We start from the raw sequence: 18,168 nt of genomic DNA, 5'->3' as shown, positions 1-18,168 counted from the left end.
AAGGGCTCGTTGTCGGTTTCAGTACAAAGTGTGTGTAATATCTAGAGGATGCACACAGGGTTTCTGGCTGCACTGTTCAACCATTGCAATGGCACTTGTTACCAACTGGTTGTTGGCTTTTCCTTCATGGTGAAACTGTACTCCCTTCATGGTGAAAAAGCACTGATGTGGGGAACTTGTAGAATATTCTATCTGTTTTCATGGGGCTGGGAGAGGATGGTTAATTTGCACCAAATACAGGGGTTCCCTCATTTGTTGAAGCATCCATATTAGTTTAATTTAACCATAACGCAAGCAATGTAACACAGTGACATGCAGTGAGGTTTCACAGGGAGGTGTTCACTGACAATAACATTAGCCCCCATTTCAGTGGTCACCTGTATCAATCTTTTTAGGCAGAAAACACAGTAGCATATATCAATCATACATATGCCAGCCCTACATAAAGACTTGTATTCATATCCACCTCATCTTAATATAAAACTACATGCATTCACATTGAATAATTTCACAGATTAAAACCTGGATCCACCTTTTTGAAACATGATTAAAAATACATAAATGACAGACTAGAAGGATCAACAAATATGGGCTTTTAATGTTCTTGTAATTTATACATTTGATTGTTACAACTTCTGTGGATTTCGTAATGAATAGATACAGCTAAAGTACAGAGGGCTAAAATGGTCAAACCATGCAGCTTTGTTACAACATAAAGAGCTGAACCTGCCCAACTATTTGTCATCAGGCAGAGATCAGAGTACAACTATTTGGAGTGCGTTGTATGGGAGAGGGAAGACCTCGTCGTGTTTACCCATGTTGTATTGTCTTCTACAGTATGGGTGACGTATTGTATTGCGCTCCACAAGCGCGCACACACACACGCACACGCACACGCACACACACACACACACACACACACACACACACACACACACTGTTACTGTGTGCTATCTGGGACCATAACAACCAAACCAATAACAAGTATGCTCGCATACAGTTAATGTTGCATTATGATGTAGGCCTAGACACCCAACAAGAAAGCGGCAATATCATATAATAATCACAAACGACGCATTTACTCCAAACATTGTATATCGTTGTTCAACTGTTGCACCTTTCACTGTTAAATTAACCGTGGACAAATCCGGGAACGCCAGTGCACACACGCGTGACCGCGCAACACACCCACACGCAGCAACAAATACCCGCCACTTCTTTCAACAACTATTGACGTAGTCAATATTCTACGTATCAAAAATGAGACAGGTAATCACCTAACTTTGAAAGTTATTCATGAAAAACAACAAGCGTCAGAACAACACAGTAGGCTTCCAATTTAAAGTTGATAAATAAGACACTTGATAAAAGGAGCGACTGTGTCGTACTCACCTCCGTTTCAGCGACTTGATCCACGTGTGGTTTATGCGTTTGGCAGTCTCCAAGCAGCCAGTAAGCCAACTTTTTTCAAACAGCTGCTGTCCGGTCTGTTATCTTTTCAAACAGAGTGACTTCGCAATTAACATCGCGACTGGTTTCGGTTCCTGAACGGCCGTTTGTATCTAACCAGCGGGAGTTTGTTGTACTTTGATCCCTCTGCTGAGGGGCTCTCGCACCACGATCGCTGTCTCGGAGGAAAAGCAGTAGCAGGTCCCCAGACAGACGGACCAATCACGTTCACTTACTACGTAGCTTGCTCTCTCTCTCTCTCACTCTCGCTCTCGCTCTCGCTCTCTCTCTCTCTCTCTTGCTCTCCCTCTATCACTCACCCACTTGCTCAGAGATCTGCAGAACCACTTTCCAAAGTCTATATAGTTGAAAGTACTTTAACTCCTTTGTTTTTTTGTGACTGGGTTTACTTTAGCGTCAAAGCATTCTCACATTTTCTTCCTCAAAATGTCCAATTAAACAGCAGGGTTTATATAAAACCAGCAATATAGAACATTATTATCTTTTAATGAATCGTTTTATTTCTTGCAAACTATATTGTAGGCCTAAGTAGGTAGTAAGTAGGCCTAGTAGTAAAGTCCTTTATGTGTCGTGGGTGATTGTGTTTAAGCACTCAGGTCGGACTATTTGGCCGTAAAGAATGTGTTCCCATAACCATGCCAACCCCAAAGTTGCAGAGGAATGTGTGTGTGTGTGTGTGTGTGTGTGTGTGTGTGTGTGTGTGTGTGTGTGTGTGTGTGTGTGTGTGTGTGTGTGTGTGTGTGTGTGTGTGTGTGTGTGTGTGTGTGTGTGTGTGTGTGCGTCAGATTCCATGTGTTTCTGTTGAAGTGAAAATAACTCCAGTCCTCAATGTGGACGATAATCTTCTGAGCAATTAATTGGTTGTGCAGTTTAGCTTGAGTGTAACTCCATAGAACTTGTGTAATATTTCTGGTCAACATGTAGCATAAACCCCCATGCTATTGGGCCAATAGTATGAAAGTGTTATTCATTTGTTGTTATGTGTTTGAAAAGCTGGTGGTTACCACACATGACTCAAACTTATATCAATAGATATGGATGCTCAGGTCATCTTCTGGAGAATATTCTGCAACACTAATCAGCCTAGCAGTGCAACACCAATGCTGCACCTTATCCATAGGCAGATTTACCGTAAGGCTTCAATTATTCAGTGAAGAGCCAAACTTTTAGACATGAGGTTAGTGTTTTGGCTCTGTAGTTGGTTTTAGCATCACCTTCAGACCTTGATTTCCAGAGTCCTGTTTGTCTGTCTGTGGTTAAGTTCTGCTGGGGGAGGGTGACAGGAGGTCCACTCTCAGGCACACACAGGACTCTGTGTGCTCTGAAACCTGCAGGAAGACCATGTATGGACGTTTCTCCTCAAGCCACAGCTTGTTACTAAATGCACTTCTGAGGTTATGAGTCACTTTCCCCACGTTTCGAGGGATCATGGAAAAGGCCCGGGGTGAAAGGGAACACAACACACACAGACATACACGCACTGAAAATTCACACACAGACAGAGGAACACAAATACACACACACTCACACTCACACACTCACACACACACACACACACACACACACACACACACACACACACACACACACACACACACACACACACACACATCTACAAAAATGCACGCATGCAACCCAAAAGAAATACAGGCAGGAAGTACACACAGACACACACACACTATCAGGAGTGTGTGTCGATCAGTCTGGGAATTTAAACTACTCGGTCTCTGGCCACTCTGCTTTCTCGCTCTGCGTAGAAAGCAGAACATCAGGAGCCAGGCTACGCCGAGGGACTGTATGCCACTAACAGTCTCTACTCCTACTGTATCTGCAGCCGGTTGCCTCAACTCACCCCACCACAAGCCGCCGTTGCTCAACACTAACCGGTACATTGTGACTCATGCAGCTCAGGCACTAGACACTGCAGCCAGAATCTGTGGTTACAGATGTCTCTCTCTCTCTCTCTCTCTCTCTCTCTCTCTCTCTCTCTCTCTCTCTCTCTCTCTCTCTCTCTCTCTCTCTCTCTCCTAGAAAAGGAAGTTTGGAACCGTGTTCTTAGATATCTTGTTATATCCCTAGCCTTGCTTTAACTAACTTTACCCAAATAAGTTGAGAGTTGTGAGAAGCTAGTAACTTAGGTACATTTAAAAGATTAGCAAATTGAATAAATAATCATTGTTTTAACGCTTACCTCATAATATAAAATCATGCATACATGCTGCCCCACGCCACGAACACACACACACTTTCATTTCCCCAATCTCTGTATGTGTTGGATATGTCAGCTTTAACGCCGTCTTTATGTGTATCACATGCCTTTATGTTAAGCACACATACCATAAAAGTAGGTAAGGTGTCAAAATAAACTTGGTAAGTGGTTGAGTTTGAGGATTAGAATCGTGATTCACGCTCATTAACAGAGCCTGATAAATCTGCAGGGGTCTGTTAGAAAATGTATGAGATTTGTCATAAAACACATAGTATTTTTTAATGTATTTCTTTATCCATGCCATTTGTACGATTACATTTTTGCTTCTGTTGGCGATGTGAAAGCAAATACATTCCATAGAGATCTGAGTTTTTTCTCATACTCCTGTAAGTAATCAAGTACTTTTGTGGACAGATTTCTCCCAAATTGTGTAGCATGATTAAATGCTAAGAGGTCTTAGGTTCGCTTTATTTATTGGTCTGCTCTCCCATACGGGCACCGTTAAATTGGGTTTGAATCAGACACTGCGAATTATTCATCTTTATATACATTCTAAGAAATTCCTCTCTTCCCTTTATTTACAAAGAATTGAGTTAATGTGTTAAATGGCAAGAGATAGAGAGAGAAATGGAGACAGAGAGAGAGAGATTTTATCTCAGTGCACCTGTGCTATTCTTGTGCTCTCTACACCACAGCTGGCAGGACAAGACATAAGAGCGTCTCCGCTCTCAATTCAGTCACAATAAAAATACTTCCTTGGGCTTTTTTGCCCCTTTTAGTCCCTTGTTCGCTTAGCCATTGTTGGACAGATAACCTGGTTAATCCTCCTTCTCTGGACCTAATTTCAGTTGAAGAAGTTGAATACAGTCGAAAACCGAAGGAACGAGAGGAGGAACAAACTCTAGAAATATGCGTGGAAGGTAGGCTGAGCTTCCAATTTTAAGTGTCTCCTTTCAAATGAAATTTGAAAGCAAACAGTTCCTGTTGTAAATACCCACACAGACTCAATACAATGTCCCCTATTAGGCATGGTCAAGAAAATAGAAGGTGTTATCTCACTGACAATTATAACAATCTTGAAGGCACTATAAAATAAATAGAGGCATTACAAAATAAAAAAATAAATGGAACTGGATGGAACTTCTTCTCACTTAGCATAATTCGTTTCTAGCTCGAGAAGGAAAATTAAGTGTTTCCTCTTCCTCTATTAACAGGGAGCTGCCTTACTCCCTGAAAGCAGGATTTTGTTAACAAATGAAACAAGGGATTGAATCCCTCCAGTCTGGGGAAAAGTTAATAGCCGGATGTGTGCTGATTTGGTGGATTTTGGAGTGACTGTATCTGCATGGCAGGCATTCATAATGAAGCCATGCATCATTAGACGGAACAAACAGAAGCCATCTCCACAGTCTGCTGCTCAGTTTACTGATAGGCTGTGTGTGTGTGTGTGTGTGTGTGTGTGTGTGTGTGTGTGTGTGTGTGTGTGTGTGTGTGTGTGTGTGTGTGTGTGTGTGTGTGTGTGTGTGTGTGTGTGTGTGTGTGTGTGTGTGTTTCTTTGTGTATGTGGGTATGTGTTGGCTTTCACCTGCTCAGGTCATCAACAAAATATCACGAAAGTAATTTGATATGGAAAATAAAAAAATACGACAACCCTTTTCAAGAAAACCTCTTTAGCTTCATTAGACTTAATACAATTCAACACCTACTATATCATTTAAACTAGACTTTGCATTGCAATATTTCTACACGTGCATGCCAAAATGGTACCTTTCTATAACAAGTAAATACGAAGAATAAGTAGGCCTTAACTGTACTCAATGTACATTGAGTGACTGCTATGGTGGGGTGGAGATGTTCATAGATTAGATCGAGCTGTAGGACCCTTGTCTTCATTCTATATCTCAGTTGACAACCAAGCTTGGAGTGGGACTCTCTACCCTGTCTACGGTTTCTCTCTCTCTCTCTCTCTCTCTCTCTCTCTCTCTCTCTCTCTCTCTCTCTCTCTCTCTCTCTCTCTCTCTCTCTCTCTCTCTCTCTCTCTCTCTCTCTCTCTCTCTCTCTCTCTCTCTCTCTCTCTCTCTCTCTCTCTCTCTCTCTCTCTCTGGAATTAAAAGTCTCTCTCCCAGATAGCCATCAGCGGATGCTCATTAAGCCGATCAATAAGCTCACATCCTTGCAGGTTTGCAATCCAACCAACGTTAAATTTTACTTCCCAATTTCGATTTCTCTTTCTTCCCTTTATCGTCTCTTTCTTCTTTATTGCAGGGAAGGCATGGCATGCGCTGTTCAGTCACACGCTGTTCTGGACTTTTGAACATAGCTATTTTGAGAAATTACAAAGGATAACGGTTCGTATTAAACCCAGAATCTTTATGTCACTAAAGATCCACAAGGTTTTGTAAGATATAACGAGTGCGCAGTGAAAAGAGATGGGTCAGAACGGGTCAATTGATTCCTCATTGATCCGACAAGAGTCCCCTATAAGAACATTTTCTTCGATTCGGCATTCAGCCCGACACAGAAGACATCACCAGATAACGAAGAGGGTAATACACAATATAAACCCTTGTATAGTAGCCCGGGGATTAATAAAGCTGGGGCAATCTTTAAAGACAAATAAAAAAAGTAATCTGATAAAAGAAAATGCATTTATTAAATTAATGTGTCCTCTGTGGACCGTGAAGAACAGACCCTCTTCATCTTCATTCAGCCTGCGTCCCAACAACACACCTCTCAAAGTAGCCTTGTGCATGATCGTTCCCTTGTTTTTATTGTTCTTGTACAACAAAGCAGCACAGGTCCACATGATATACCTGGCTACCCTTAACAACTGCCTCATAGACTCCATTTACCATAATGCCTCAGGGACAGAGAGGGGCTAGAGCGCATCTGACACAACAAACATAAACAAAAGCCTTCGTCCTTGTCAATCCAGTTTGTTGACGCCCTCTGTGAATTGCTGGCCGGAACTGGCTGGGGCGACTGGGATGTTCTTTTAAGAGGAACAGGATTCCGTGGGCGAGTAGGGTTGAATTATCACATTAGGTGTAATGATGTGGGAGGCTGAGAGGAGCCAGGGGACAAGTGGATCCCCTTCAATAAAAAGGACTCAAAAGTGTGCAGAAGTGATGCATACTAATCCACGCTCAGTGTACAGAGCGTGTCTAGGCCTATCGTGTGTCACTGGGTGGGCACTTTGTTATCCAAATGAGCCACTTACAAGTGAGGCTTAGAACAATTGAAGCATTATAGCGAGAAAAAGAGTAGCTACTAATATAACTCTTTCTCTCTCTCTCTCTCTCTCTCTCTCTCTCTCTCTCTCTCTCTCTCTCTCTCTCTCTCTCTCTCTCTCTCTCTCTCTCTCTCTTTCTCTTTCGCTCTCATACTTACACAAAAAGAGGGCGTAGATTGTGTTTATTTTCTCAAGGACAAAGGCTGATGGAAGAGGGGTCGAGATAGGGCACCCTGTTCAGTATGAGTGCGCTGTGTGCAGCAGAGCATGTGTGTGTGCTTCACACAATTCTACTTCTTTGTTTCTTTGATGGATTCGTAATTACTATACTAACAGGCATAGCGATTAAGAAAATGGTCATCATGGTCACATCTCAATTTGAGTCCTCTGATAGGACCAAGTAGACCCATACCTAGTGTGGGATAGACCCAGAGCCTTCCTGAGCCATATTCTAACCTCCCCTCCTGTTCATTCGGAATTCATCCCTTGACCCTTGGGCAAAGACCAACACAGTGTGCAAGGTTTGTTCAACAAGGCCTTCACCTGTTCAACAACCACACTAAAGGCAAACTAAGCTGGGCTAATTTATCTGAACACATCAGAGGTTTGAAATCATCTGCTAGGACTAGGAAGAGACATTTCCTTCAGGACATTTTATTTCAAAAGCATTTTCATCACAACCCATGCTGGAAAACAAAACCAGAATATCCGTAAGGGAATGATATACATTATACATTATAGTACACATTTCAACAGTATACATTTCAGCCATATTGGAAAGTCTCACTATCCAAAAAAACAACATGAGAGAGAAGGAAAGTCTGCTTGGATATTGCAAACACATGTGCTTCGTGTAAGCACAAGTATCAAACCATACGAGTACACACTGTCTCAAAGCTCATAAATTAAAAAAAGATGACATCAGCATATAGTGTCCTCCCTTTCCAGTGTTGTGAAAGATTGTGCTTTCATGTTGTTTTATGTTCCAATATCGTCCTGTTACTATTTCGAGGTAAACAAACGCACAACAGTTTTTTATGTCTATCATGATTGGTTGCGTTGTTCCTCCACCCCGAGTTTGAGAAAAAGTAAATAACTCCTCGGCCAAAGAAGTTCAATTGTTACAATTGTTTTTATTTACACACTCTGCCCCTATTGTCAGTTTTCCAAAACCCTCCATGTATTTTTTCAGTAGACTTCAAAATAAATCCTGCGCTGAACAGCCTGCCAAGAAGTACTTGGCTTATTGGATATTGACCAGGAGGAAATTCAAACACGCATGCATTAGGAAATACACAATACATCTGAGCCGCTAAAGTTTGCAGCCTTTTGTTGGCTATAAAAAACTTGGCCACCCAATATTTTACAAATCATCCAAATAATCACAAATTATGTGTCCACAGTGTTCTTATTTGATTTTTTTTACTAAAGGCTTGTTATCACAAAAACATGTCAATGTCAATCAAATGATTTCTTTCTTTTTGAATGATTTATATTTACTCCTTATTTCATGTACTTTCATCAACTGTCATGAGAAAAATTACTTAGGAGGCAGCGAAAGGAGCTCAAATGTCCTCTTGATGGGAACTTAGTGCGGGGGTCAAACTTCTTGGAAGCCACAGCTGTGTTAATGCCAACAGTGGCTGTGTAGCTTATTACACTTCACTCAGTGTACTTTCTCACTTAGCTTCCCCAAAGTTTAACCTTCTCAAAGTTTTTATCCTTCCATCCAAAATTTGATTGATTCTCCATGAAGAGGGTATGCATGCAGTCATTTCAGGGTTGCGGTCATCAAGATCTCACAGTCCTCAAAGTCAACCCCAACGTTGCCTCTCATCCAATGACGGTCCCTTAAAGGGGACATATAATGCCACCATGTTAAAACAAGCCGTTTTAAAAATCGGCCTCTTGACATCACAAGTGGACGTGTCCACCTAGATGAATGCTTGATAGATCAGACTAGCCTATACAGTTGCCTGTAGCAAACGTTGCTCATCTATCCATCATACATCTAGGTGGACATGCCCACTTGTGATGTCAGAAGAGGTAGATGTTCAAAATGGCTTGTAAAGGCTTGTAATCACACACACTTGGTGGTATATGTCACCTTTAAGATCGATACCCAACCTCTCGTGTTCTGGGCAGATCTACCCCGCAGCTGCGGTGATGTCATCGTTGGCCTCCAAGAAGCAGACACTGGCTAAAGCGTCTTAAAGGTGCTAAACAACAATGCAGTGAACTCTTGATCGTAGTGGGAGACACAATAAAACATGCAGACACACACACACAAACACAAATTCCTTCTCTCATACTGTTGTTGTTGGGTGGACACACAAAATGACACACATCTGTCTTTGGCTGTGAAATTGAGTTGGATCAAACACATCTGTAAAGATCTGGGTGATTTTCTGGCATAGCTTTGACTATTTGTTCATCCTAGCAACACACGTTATCTAAGCCCCTTCTAAATTAACACAGATAGGGAGTGGGGAGACTGGCTGTTGCTGAGGCCCCACATGATGATTCTGAAACGCCATGGTGTGAAGGCTAGAGTAGCGTGCAGACGAGGAGGAGTACTGAGGAAGTTACATCATACACCATGAGAACAAAATCCCAAACTGGAAAAATAAATGTGCAGGCTCAGTTTCTGCACCATTGTCAAGCCGTTCCACCAAGGCAGTAACTGACCTGTTGTTGACTTGTCTTGTATTCCAATCCTTGCATTGACCCTAACCTGATGGCAAATACATTCCCACTTAGGAAATGTCTCTGCTGCGTACTTGTTTGTCATCAGGCAAATGCTTTAACCCAAAGTGATTTAGTGATTTTACTTGAGATGCCATTAATGAGCAGGTAGGGTGGGTCATCTAGCTCAAGGAGGCCTTACAGGTATTGAATGTGAAAATTGGGGATTAAACCCAACAACTAACACCCTAGAGAGACAAAGTTTATAACGACTAAACCTACATGGAACCAGATTTATGAACACCTTAATATGGTTTATGGGATTAACCAACATGTGGCCTGTATCACACTGTACAGCCAAGTCCACCAGACACGTCATATTTAATGTAGCCTACACACTCTGGAGACTGAGCTTGTTCCAGACGTCTTGGAGGAAGTAAGCATTGATTTAGGTCAGTGGTTTTCCAAGAGGGGCCAGCAAAAGTGAAGTTTGTGTTCACTTTTTAGAATAAATCCATGCAGCAGTGTCCACATATAGGCTATGTACTGTTTATATAAATTGTAGTTTTAGACACTTTTGGAGGTCCTTGGCACCACTGTCGCGGCCATGGCCACCATGATACCATAGCTGCCCCCTGCCTAATTAAATTGACAGATAATTAGTAGCATTAACTGTAAAATAATGAACTTCATCAGCACGTGATTCTTAGCTCTTAATTGACATAGTTTTAGGATAAGAGCCTACAACACCAATAGAGCTCCTCAAATTCAGTTAGGGCTTTTGGTTTTGGTGTGCGACCCGTGCCACCCAAGGAATTTCAGTTGTCCGCTCTGGCCAGCGCTATGAAACATTTCTGCGTAACAGCGAAGAATGGACTGTGGGGAAGTATGGCCTCTGGTGGATATGAAGCTACATCACAACTCAATGAGATGCGTCAACATAAAGAAAAACACGTCTTTGTCTATCCATGACAACAATAAATAACCAGAAGTAATAAAAACAGACAATGAGAAGTTAAATAAAAATTATTTTTATTTTTTAAAATAAATGCATTTTTACAGTCAGCACAACAGGCCATGCACTGCTGCGGTGAACACAGGAAGGCCAACGAATACACGACCAGAGAGAGCATAAACACCATAGGCTAGGCTCGTGTTTCTCTTCTGTTTGTATCAACCGCTTCGTCTCAAACTCCAGGGTAGAAACCAATGGCGTGCTTATCAACCGTGATGAAACCCTGAAACTTAACGTGATACGTTTATAAATTTAGCGAAGAATATTTGAAAAGCGAATGCGTCTAAACATTGATAGTTCATATAGTGAGAGCGAAGGGGCAACTGACTGCCACAGACGTTTAAGTACAAAACAGAATGACAAATTATGTTTGTAAGTAGAGACGACGACACTGAGCACAATTAAAAAGGTGTGAGAAATATCGACATTTCAAAATAAAACGATCAACGAATGTATTGAGGACGAACAATCTTCGTAAAATCCTAGAAACCTGGAGTTTGAGACCTGTCATCTTCATATAGATTTATATATTTCTTCATCTGAAACTCAAAAACAAGACAACAACATTTGCAGGCACAGAGGTACTACACAATGGCCACAAACTACACCCCCCCCCCCCCCATCTTTTTTTTCTTCCTGCAAGAGTACACTTCCGAAAAAACCCAGAGAAAGAAAAAAGAAGCAGCAACAAATGAAACATCTGTACAATTCTATAAAACCTGTTTTTACATTAGTTACAAAAAACTAACACTTCATTTTACTGTTCTTTCACACTGAGGATGAGCGAGAAATGAACAAAAAAATACTTGTATATATTCCTTCTTCAAAAAAACTTGGGTGACCTTTTTGCTGGTGTGTGATAAGATAAAATAATAATAATAACAATAATAATACTAATAATACTATACGGTGTAAGGACCAAACAATGGCAGTTAAAAGGTGAGGCGGCGCAATGTTATACAGACTGTGGGCTAGTTTACATGCACTGAGGAGCACAGACATCACAGTGCTTGAACAAGGCAATGCACCACATGCTATTGGTAACGGACATCTCCAAAATGGCGAAAGGATCGAGCACAGGTTCTAAATATCCCTCCCTATATTTCACACCACTGATTCCTATGGCCACCATTTCAGATTTTGCATTCCCAAAAAAAAAAAAAAGCAAAAAAAACTCTTTCAACAAGGAAATAAATGCTGTTATTTTGATTGCTCGACACGTGGAAACTGACTGTTGACTAATTAAACCAGAAACCACAAAAACAGTGGCATATGGATATGCGAGGTTGCACGCTAGTGTCACGGATCTTTTGTGTTTTTAATAACGTCTAACTATCGTCACGTCGGTTGAGACTGAAATTAGGAGGGGGAGGGCTCGGTTTAAACTCTTCAAGTATCTTCTTTTGCGTTGAGACGAGCTGCAGAGCAACGACTCGACCCAGAGAAAATCCACCGCTTCGATACTAACATGGACACGTTCGGTCGAGAACAAAGCACAAGGACAAATCTCAAAAAAAACTAACTTCAAATACCGACTACAGCTTATTCATTCGGGGTTCTGGTCTAAATGATAGAAGTGCTTACATGCGCCTTCATATGATCTCGAGATAATAACGTCAAAATCATCCTTCATAGAGCGGAGGGTCAGAGCTGTGTGTGTGTGTGTGTGTGTGTGTGTGTGTGTGTGTGTGTGTGTGTGTGTGTGTGTGTGTGTGTGTGTGTGTGTGTGTGTGTGTGTGTGTGTGTGTGTGTGTGTGTGTTGCTATAGAAGGTGGACATCTGCTCCCTTTGGTCCAGTTGAAAAGACCAAAAGAGAAGCTGGGACAGAGTGGATAGAGTGAGAGAGAGAGAAAATATAGGAATTAGAAAGAGGGGTAAGGAAGTCTTTGGCATCGAAAAGGATTCCGGCCATGGGACTGGATTCTACTGGTTGTCAGGGCAACCATTCCACCAACAGGAGGCACAGGAGAACGGCAGGTGAATACGGTGGAGGGGTTAAAAACAACAAACGTCGTATCGTCCAGAGGTTGTTAAGGCAGGTCCTAGCAAAGTGGAGGTTGTGATGGTTGGGTTGGTGGTGACAGAGGTCCTCCGGACTGTGTTAGGCGGCCATCTTTAGTGTTTTAGCAAACAGGATGTTAGGGATCGGAAATGAACCAAAAAAGTGGCAAAGCTTTTTGTCAGACTCTGCAAGCGTCATAATAAACAAAAATCACACACGCCAGGAAATAAGAATACAATAGAATAGATATTTCTTAACACCCCAGCCTTCCCCCCCCCCCCCCCCCCCCCGACCGCTAGCACCTTGACCCCTGACCCCTCAGACCCAGCCGCTGGTGAGCTTGTAGAACATCTCCTCGTCCAGGGACTCGTTCTGGTCCTTGGCGCGCGTGGACAGGAAGATGTATCCACCGATGAACTCGTGCACCACCTTGCAGTCTACCTCGGCACAGATGAAGGCCAGGCTGGGCTCGTCCGCAAACTCCACCGTCACCTGGTGGTGGTAGAGGAGGAGAGGGAGCACGGTGTGGATGGTGAGAGTGTGATCAGCCTTTACAAGATGTTTTGAAAATCTGCCATTCTGACATCTCAAGTGGGCGTGTCCACCTAGATGAACGCTGGATAGATCAGTCTACCAGCCTACCCAGTGGACTGTAGCAAATGTTGCTCAACTATCCGTCATACATCCGGCTAATGACACTCAGACCTGGTGGTATGATGTCATCTTTAAGGGCTTTGGATGTTCACCAACAAAGCGTGTGGTTGTTATCTATGAGATATTGAAATTGTGTCATTAGGTCTGTAAGGAACAGGCCATGTTCACTAGGCATTGGGTATCGAATCCCGAACCTTCCTTTTGGGAGTCTTCTCGACACCATAGCCACGGTCGCTATCCTGCCACTCGATTTGTTCGATATGCATTTAATACGCACTCTGAAACCCCCTGCCATTTGCCCCCAAGAACCCTTTACTTTTTTTGACTTTATTGTACATGTACCTTTTTGTTTTACCGTATAGTTTTGCCTTTAGAATTTCTTTAGAATATTTATAATTTATTATATATATTATATATATATTATTAGTATATTACTTAATTTACCAAATTGTATCCTTTTGTACTTATTGCTCTGTGGGTCAGAGACAAACGAAATTTTGATTCATTTATTTGTGTTGCACATATTTTGTAATTGACAATAAAGCTGACTTTGAACTTTGAAATCCGTTGTCAACCAATGACAATCGGTTTCATCGGTGGCAGAGATGACCTCTCAACTGTTGCCGTTGAAAATGAGAAGCATGGGTTTGAAAATATGCATGTTTAAGAGAAAAAAGTGAGACTTGTGGACACAATGGGCAGTGAAAAAAAAAGTGCTCGTACCATCTTGATCTCCCAGTTGACGTTCCACTGCTTCATGTTGCTGAAGCGCCACGTCTTGATGGCATCGCCGGTGCTGGCGTCCATGCGGATCAGACGGTTGTACGTGATGCCGATAAGCTCCTCCCTCTTCCCGCCCTGGAACCTACAGGCGAGAAATAAATAGAAATTAATAAAGACCAAAATACAAACTTAAGAAAACAATTCTTCCCCAAGTACATAAAACCAAAAAGTACAAATATTAATATATGCTGGTAAAATCTAGACCTTTCGGCTGTAGTAAAACTTTTAACTAACTAATAAGACTCCAACCAGGGACATGTTTAAGAAGAATTCAACCGAAACGATAGCTAAAAAACAATCATAATAAACTGTATTTAATGGCCTTTGGCTGAGAAATAAAGGAGAGTTAAAGGTTTGAAATCAGAACCATTACCACCCCTTTATTATTTAAGCAGAGGAGGTGCCTCTGGGGGATTTGAGCAGACGTACTTGGCGAGGAAGTGTGTGATGCCAAACTCGGGCAGCGACTGCCAGGCCTGGATGAAGCGCATCTTGGCTTCGATCAGACTCATCTGGGCAACGTTCTGGTGGGCCTCCAGGATCCTGGCCGAGATCTGACACACACACCGACACACCGACACACACACACACACACACACACACACACACACACACACACACACACACAGAAAAGTTACTCTCTGCAAACACACCAAACAAAAAGCTTAACTTTAAATAAGTTCATGTGAAGAAAGGCATGGGAGAGACCCTGGGTCTGACAATAACCACAGTGATGTCATCATAATAACAAACATCTACTTTAGACAAACAGAGTTACACAACACAAGGACTACAGGGTCAACCTAAGGAAGAAAACTAGGGTTAATATGCTGCGCATGCTTGTGCGTGTGTGTATCCTCATTAAGGATGGAACAACATGCTAGTGAAACACTACTATTAACAGGCGTACACACACAGGTTAATGTTAGAGTGCTACTTCTCCCCAAACAAGACAAACTAGGACACACTGGCTAACACACGAGTGGCTAACACACACGGAATAGCGCACTTACCAAGTCCCTGATAAAGCCTGGCTGGTGAGGTGAGGCAGAGATGTGGAAATAGAGAGAGAAGATGCATACACAGGGAGAGGCAAACATGAAGGACAGAAAAGGGACAAGGGGAAAAAAACAAGGAGGTAAGAAGGGCACTGAAGGCTGGCATATCTTAAAAAAGATAAATAAAAAGCAAACATGCTGCAAATGTAAACACAAAACCAATAGAGGTGAGCTGCTGGGAGGCTGGGAGCGCTGGGAGAGGGAGTGGGTGCAATATTTGAGGCAAGAGAGGAGAGGGTGAAGCATGTTATAGTAGGAGTACAGTGTCTGCCTTTCATCTCAAACACCTAAGAGTAAGGTCAGGTGCCCTGGCCTCCATTATAATAAAATCTGATTTTAAATACATTTTGGGAACAGGGACAATTATTTAATTGGTAAATAGATCATGCGGAAATGATTGTATCTGACAATGTACGTATATCTAGCGGCTTATGTGACTCTCGAGTTGTTACTCCTTCTATGACCACTAGATGGCGACAAGTACCAGCGCAGGAGGAGAACGGTAGGACATTGTGCAGAATGAGCAACTCTTCAACGATACTAAAGTATGTCATAGAGCCACCGTTGTGGTTTATTTAAAACAAAAAAAAACACAAGAACAACCCAGTATGCTCCATATATTAATATGGTTGAAAAGGAAAATAACCACAAATATTAAAAAGTGTGTTTTCTTCGAACTGTGCTGTAGTCTCAGAGGGAAAGCATCATGAAGAAGCTCCCTAGTAGGGGCGGTTAGAGTGTACGTGTTGTGTGCATCTGGCGTAGGGATGGGGGGTGGGATGATGCACGTCTGCTCCCACAGCTGACTAAGAGAGGACATATTTCCCGCTCAGTGTGTCCAGTGACGGCTCGTTTCCTGACCCGCCACGCCCACACACACGGCCCTGAGCATACCACCCCCTGCAAGAGGGTGGTCTGGTTGAGTGGTGCCAGACCAGATAGACAACACCAGCGCCCCCTGTAGGCCGTTCCACCGTCAGACTACCAATTATTCTGATGTACTTTACACACGATGGCGACCTCAAACGCTGACGCACTGTGCCATGCTCTGAATTTCTCTGGTGCACGTTAAACGTGTTTTTATTATTAGATTAAACTCCTTTTAAATGCATTATAAATCCCAGATGACATACACGCGGCTGGGATTTCTATCGGGCCGCGTCGATCTGCAGACATTTCCTGCTTGAGGATGCGTCATCAGAATCCAGCGGCCTCTCTCTGGCTAGACAACCACTTCATGCTGGGGTGATTGCTAGAGAGAGAACCAGACTTCCACTGAGTCATCACACACACACCCACCCCCTCTTCAAACCCCCTTTCCCCGGGACCACTGCAGTCCTTCTGCAGAGCTTAATGCAAACCAGGCCCCCCACTCTCTACCGGTACAGGTATATATTAGATGTATACGTTTGATCACGCACACGCACACACACACACGCACACACACACACACACACACACACACACACAAACACACACTCCAGATACAGTTTTCCTATTGGTTAGAAGAGCCAAGAATTACTTCTGCATAATATTATAACATAAATGGTATCGGTATGAGTAATGGAACAAGTATTGAATGAGACATTAGAATTGGAAAGGATCAGATTGGTAACTGACACAGATATCAGGGACAGTTCACTCTGTAATTCTAAATACATCCATGTAGTTTTTAATCCATGAAGTGTATTTTTATTTTATACAGAATGTGACCTTCCATCTGAATTATAGCGAGAGAAAGAGTGTGAAAGAGATTTGAGCCAGACAACAGTGTGTCTACTGTAATAATCAGGTATATAAGGTGAACCGTCGGCTGTCCTGGCTTCTCCTCAGCGACAGAGGGGCGGGCGAGAGAGAGACAGAGGGGCGAGAGAGAGAGAGACAGAGGGGCGAGAGAGAGAGAGAGACAGAGGGGCGAGAGAGAGAGAGAGAGACAGAGGGGCGAGAGAGAGAGAGAGACAGAGGGGCGAGAGAGAGAGAGAGAGACAGAGGGGGGAGAGAGAGAGAGACAGAGGGGCGAGAGAGAGAGAGACAGAGGGGCGAGAGAGAGAGAGAGAGACAGAGGGGCGAGAGAGAGAGAGAGACAGAGGGGCGAGAGAGAGAGACAGAGGGGCGAGAGAGAGAGAGAGACAGAGGGGCGAGAGAGAGAGAGACAGAGGGGCGAGAGAGAGAGAGACAGAGGGGCGAGAGAGAGAGAGACAGAGGGGCGAGAGAGAGAGAGACAGAGGGGCGAGAGAGAGAGAGAGACAGAGGGGCGAGAGAGAGAGAGACAGAGGGGCGAGAGAGAGAGAGACAGAGGGGCGAGAGAGAGAGAGACAGAGGGGCGAGAGAGAGAGAGACAGAGGGGCGAGAGAGAGAGAGACAGAGGGGCGAGAGAGAGAGAGACAGAGGGGCGAGAGAGAGAGAGAGACAGAGGGGCGAGAGAGAGAGAGAGACAGAGGGGCGAGAGAGAGAGAGACAGAGGGGCGAGAGAGAGAGACAGACAGACAGACAGACAGACAGACAGACAGACAGACAGACAGACAGACAGACAGACAGACAGACAGACAGACAGACAGACAGACAGAGACAGAGAGAGAGACAGAGAGAGAGACTGAAATAGAGAGGGGAGAGAGAAAAAGACAGAGGGAGAGAGAAAGCAAAAGAAAGAGCGAGGTAATCAATAGTGTCAGAGAGGGAGGGATAAAGACGGAGAGACAATAATGGGCAGACATGGGAGTTTGGGAACTCAAGGCTGGCTGGGTGAGGGAGGGTGTGGGGCTGGAGTTTGGGGTGGAGGCTAGAGGAGGGTGCGAGAGGCTGCATTCCAACCCAACACGGCACCGATGCCAGGAGGCACCCATCTGGGAAACATCAGTAACTCCTCCGCCTTGCTCCGCCTCCCCTTCAGGGAACACATCAACAAGCCCTTCCCCCAAAACAACACCCATCTCCTGTATGGATAGTCCCGGGTAACACTCCCTGAGGGACAAGTCTCGCCACACTTGCAGTGATCTTCAACCAGTCCAGCCTTCAGAGCAGGATCCCATACTGCAAACCCTCTATCCTAGGATATGACAC

At 43.5% G+C, this 18,168-nt stretch overlaps 2 protein-coding genes across 2 annotated transcripts in view; both read right to left on the bottom strand.

Moving 5' to 3' along the window:
- stxbp6 (syntaxin binding protein 6 (amisyn)) overlaps positions 1-1,695 on the bottom strand; it is a 55,526-nt gene extending 53,831 nt beyond the window's left edge. The window contains exon 1 of the mRNA XM_030356275.1: positions 1,393-1,695. The gene's annotated coding sequence lies outside the window, so the exon portion shown is untranslated. The remainder of the gene's footprint in view (positions 1-1,392) is intronic.
- An 8,916-nt stretch (positions 1,696-10,611) lies between these two features.
- fermt2 (FERM domain containing kindlin 2) overlaps positions 10,612-18,168 on the bottom strand; it is a 39,789-nt gene continuing 32,232 nt past the window's right edge. The window contains 4 exon segments of the mRNA XM_030356220.1: positions 10,612-13,105; positions 13,991-14,132; positions 14,480-14,604; positions 15,064-15,084. Of these exon segments, the coding sequence (XP_030212080.1) occupies positions 12,932-13,105; positions 13,991-14,132; positions 14,480-14,604; positions 15,064-15,084 (462 nt within the window). The 3' untranslated portion in view covers positions 10,612-12,931.

Source organism: Gadus morhua, chromosome 5 (assembly GCF_902167405.1).
Source record: "Gadus morhua chromosome 5, gadMor3.0, whole genome shotgun sequence".
Lineage (NCBI taxonomy): Eukaryota > Metazoa > Chordata > Actinopteri > Gadiformes > Gadidae > Gadus > Gadus morhua.
The sequence above is the reverse complement of the archived record's forward strand: the minus strand, read 5'-3'. Positions and strand labels throughout refer to the sequence as shown.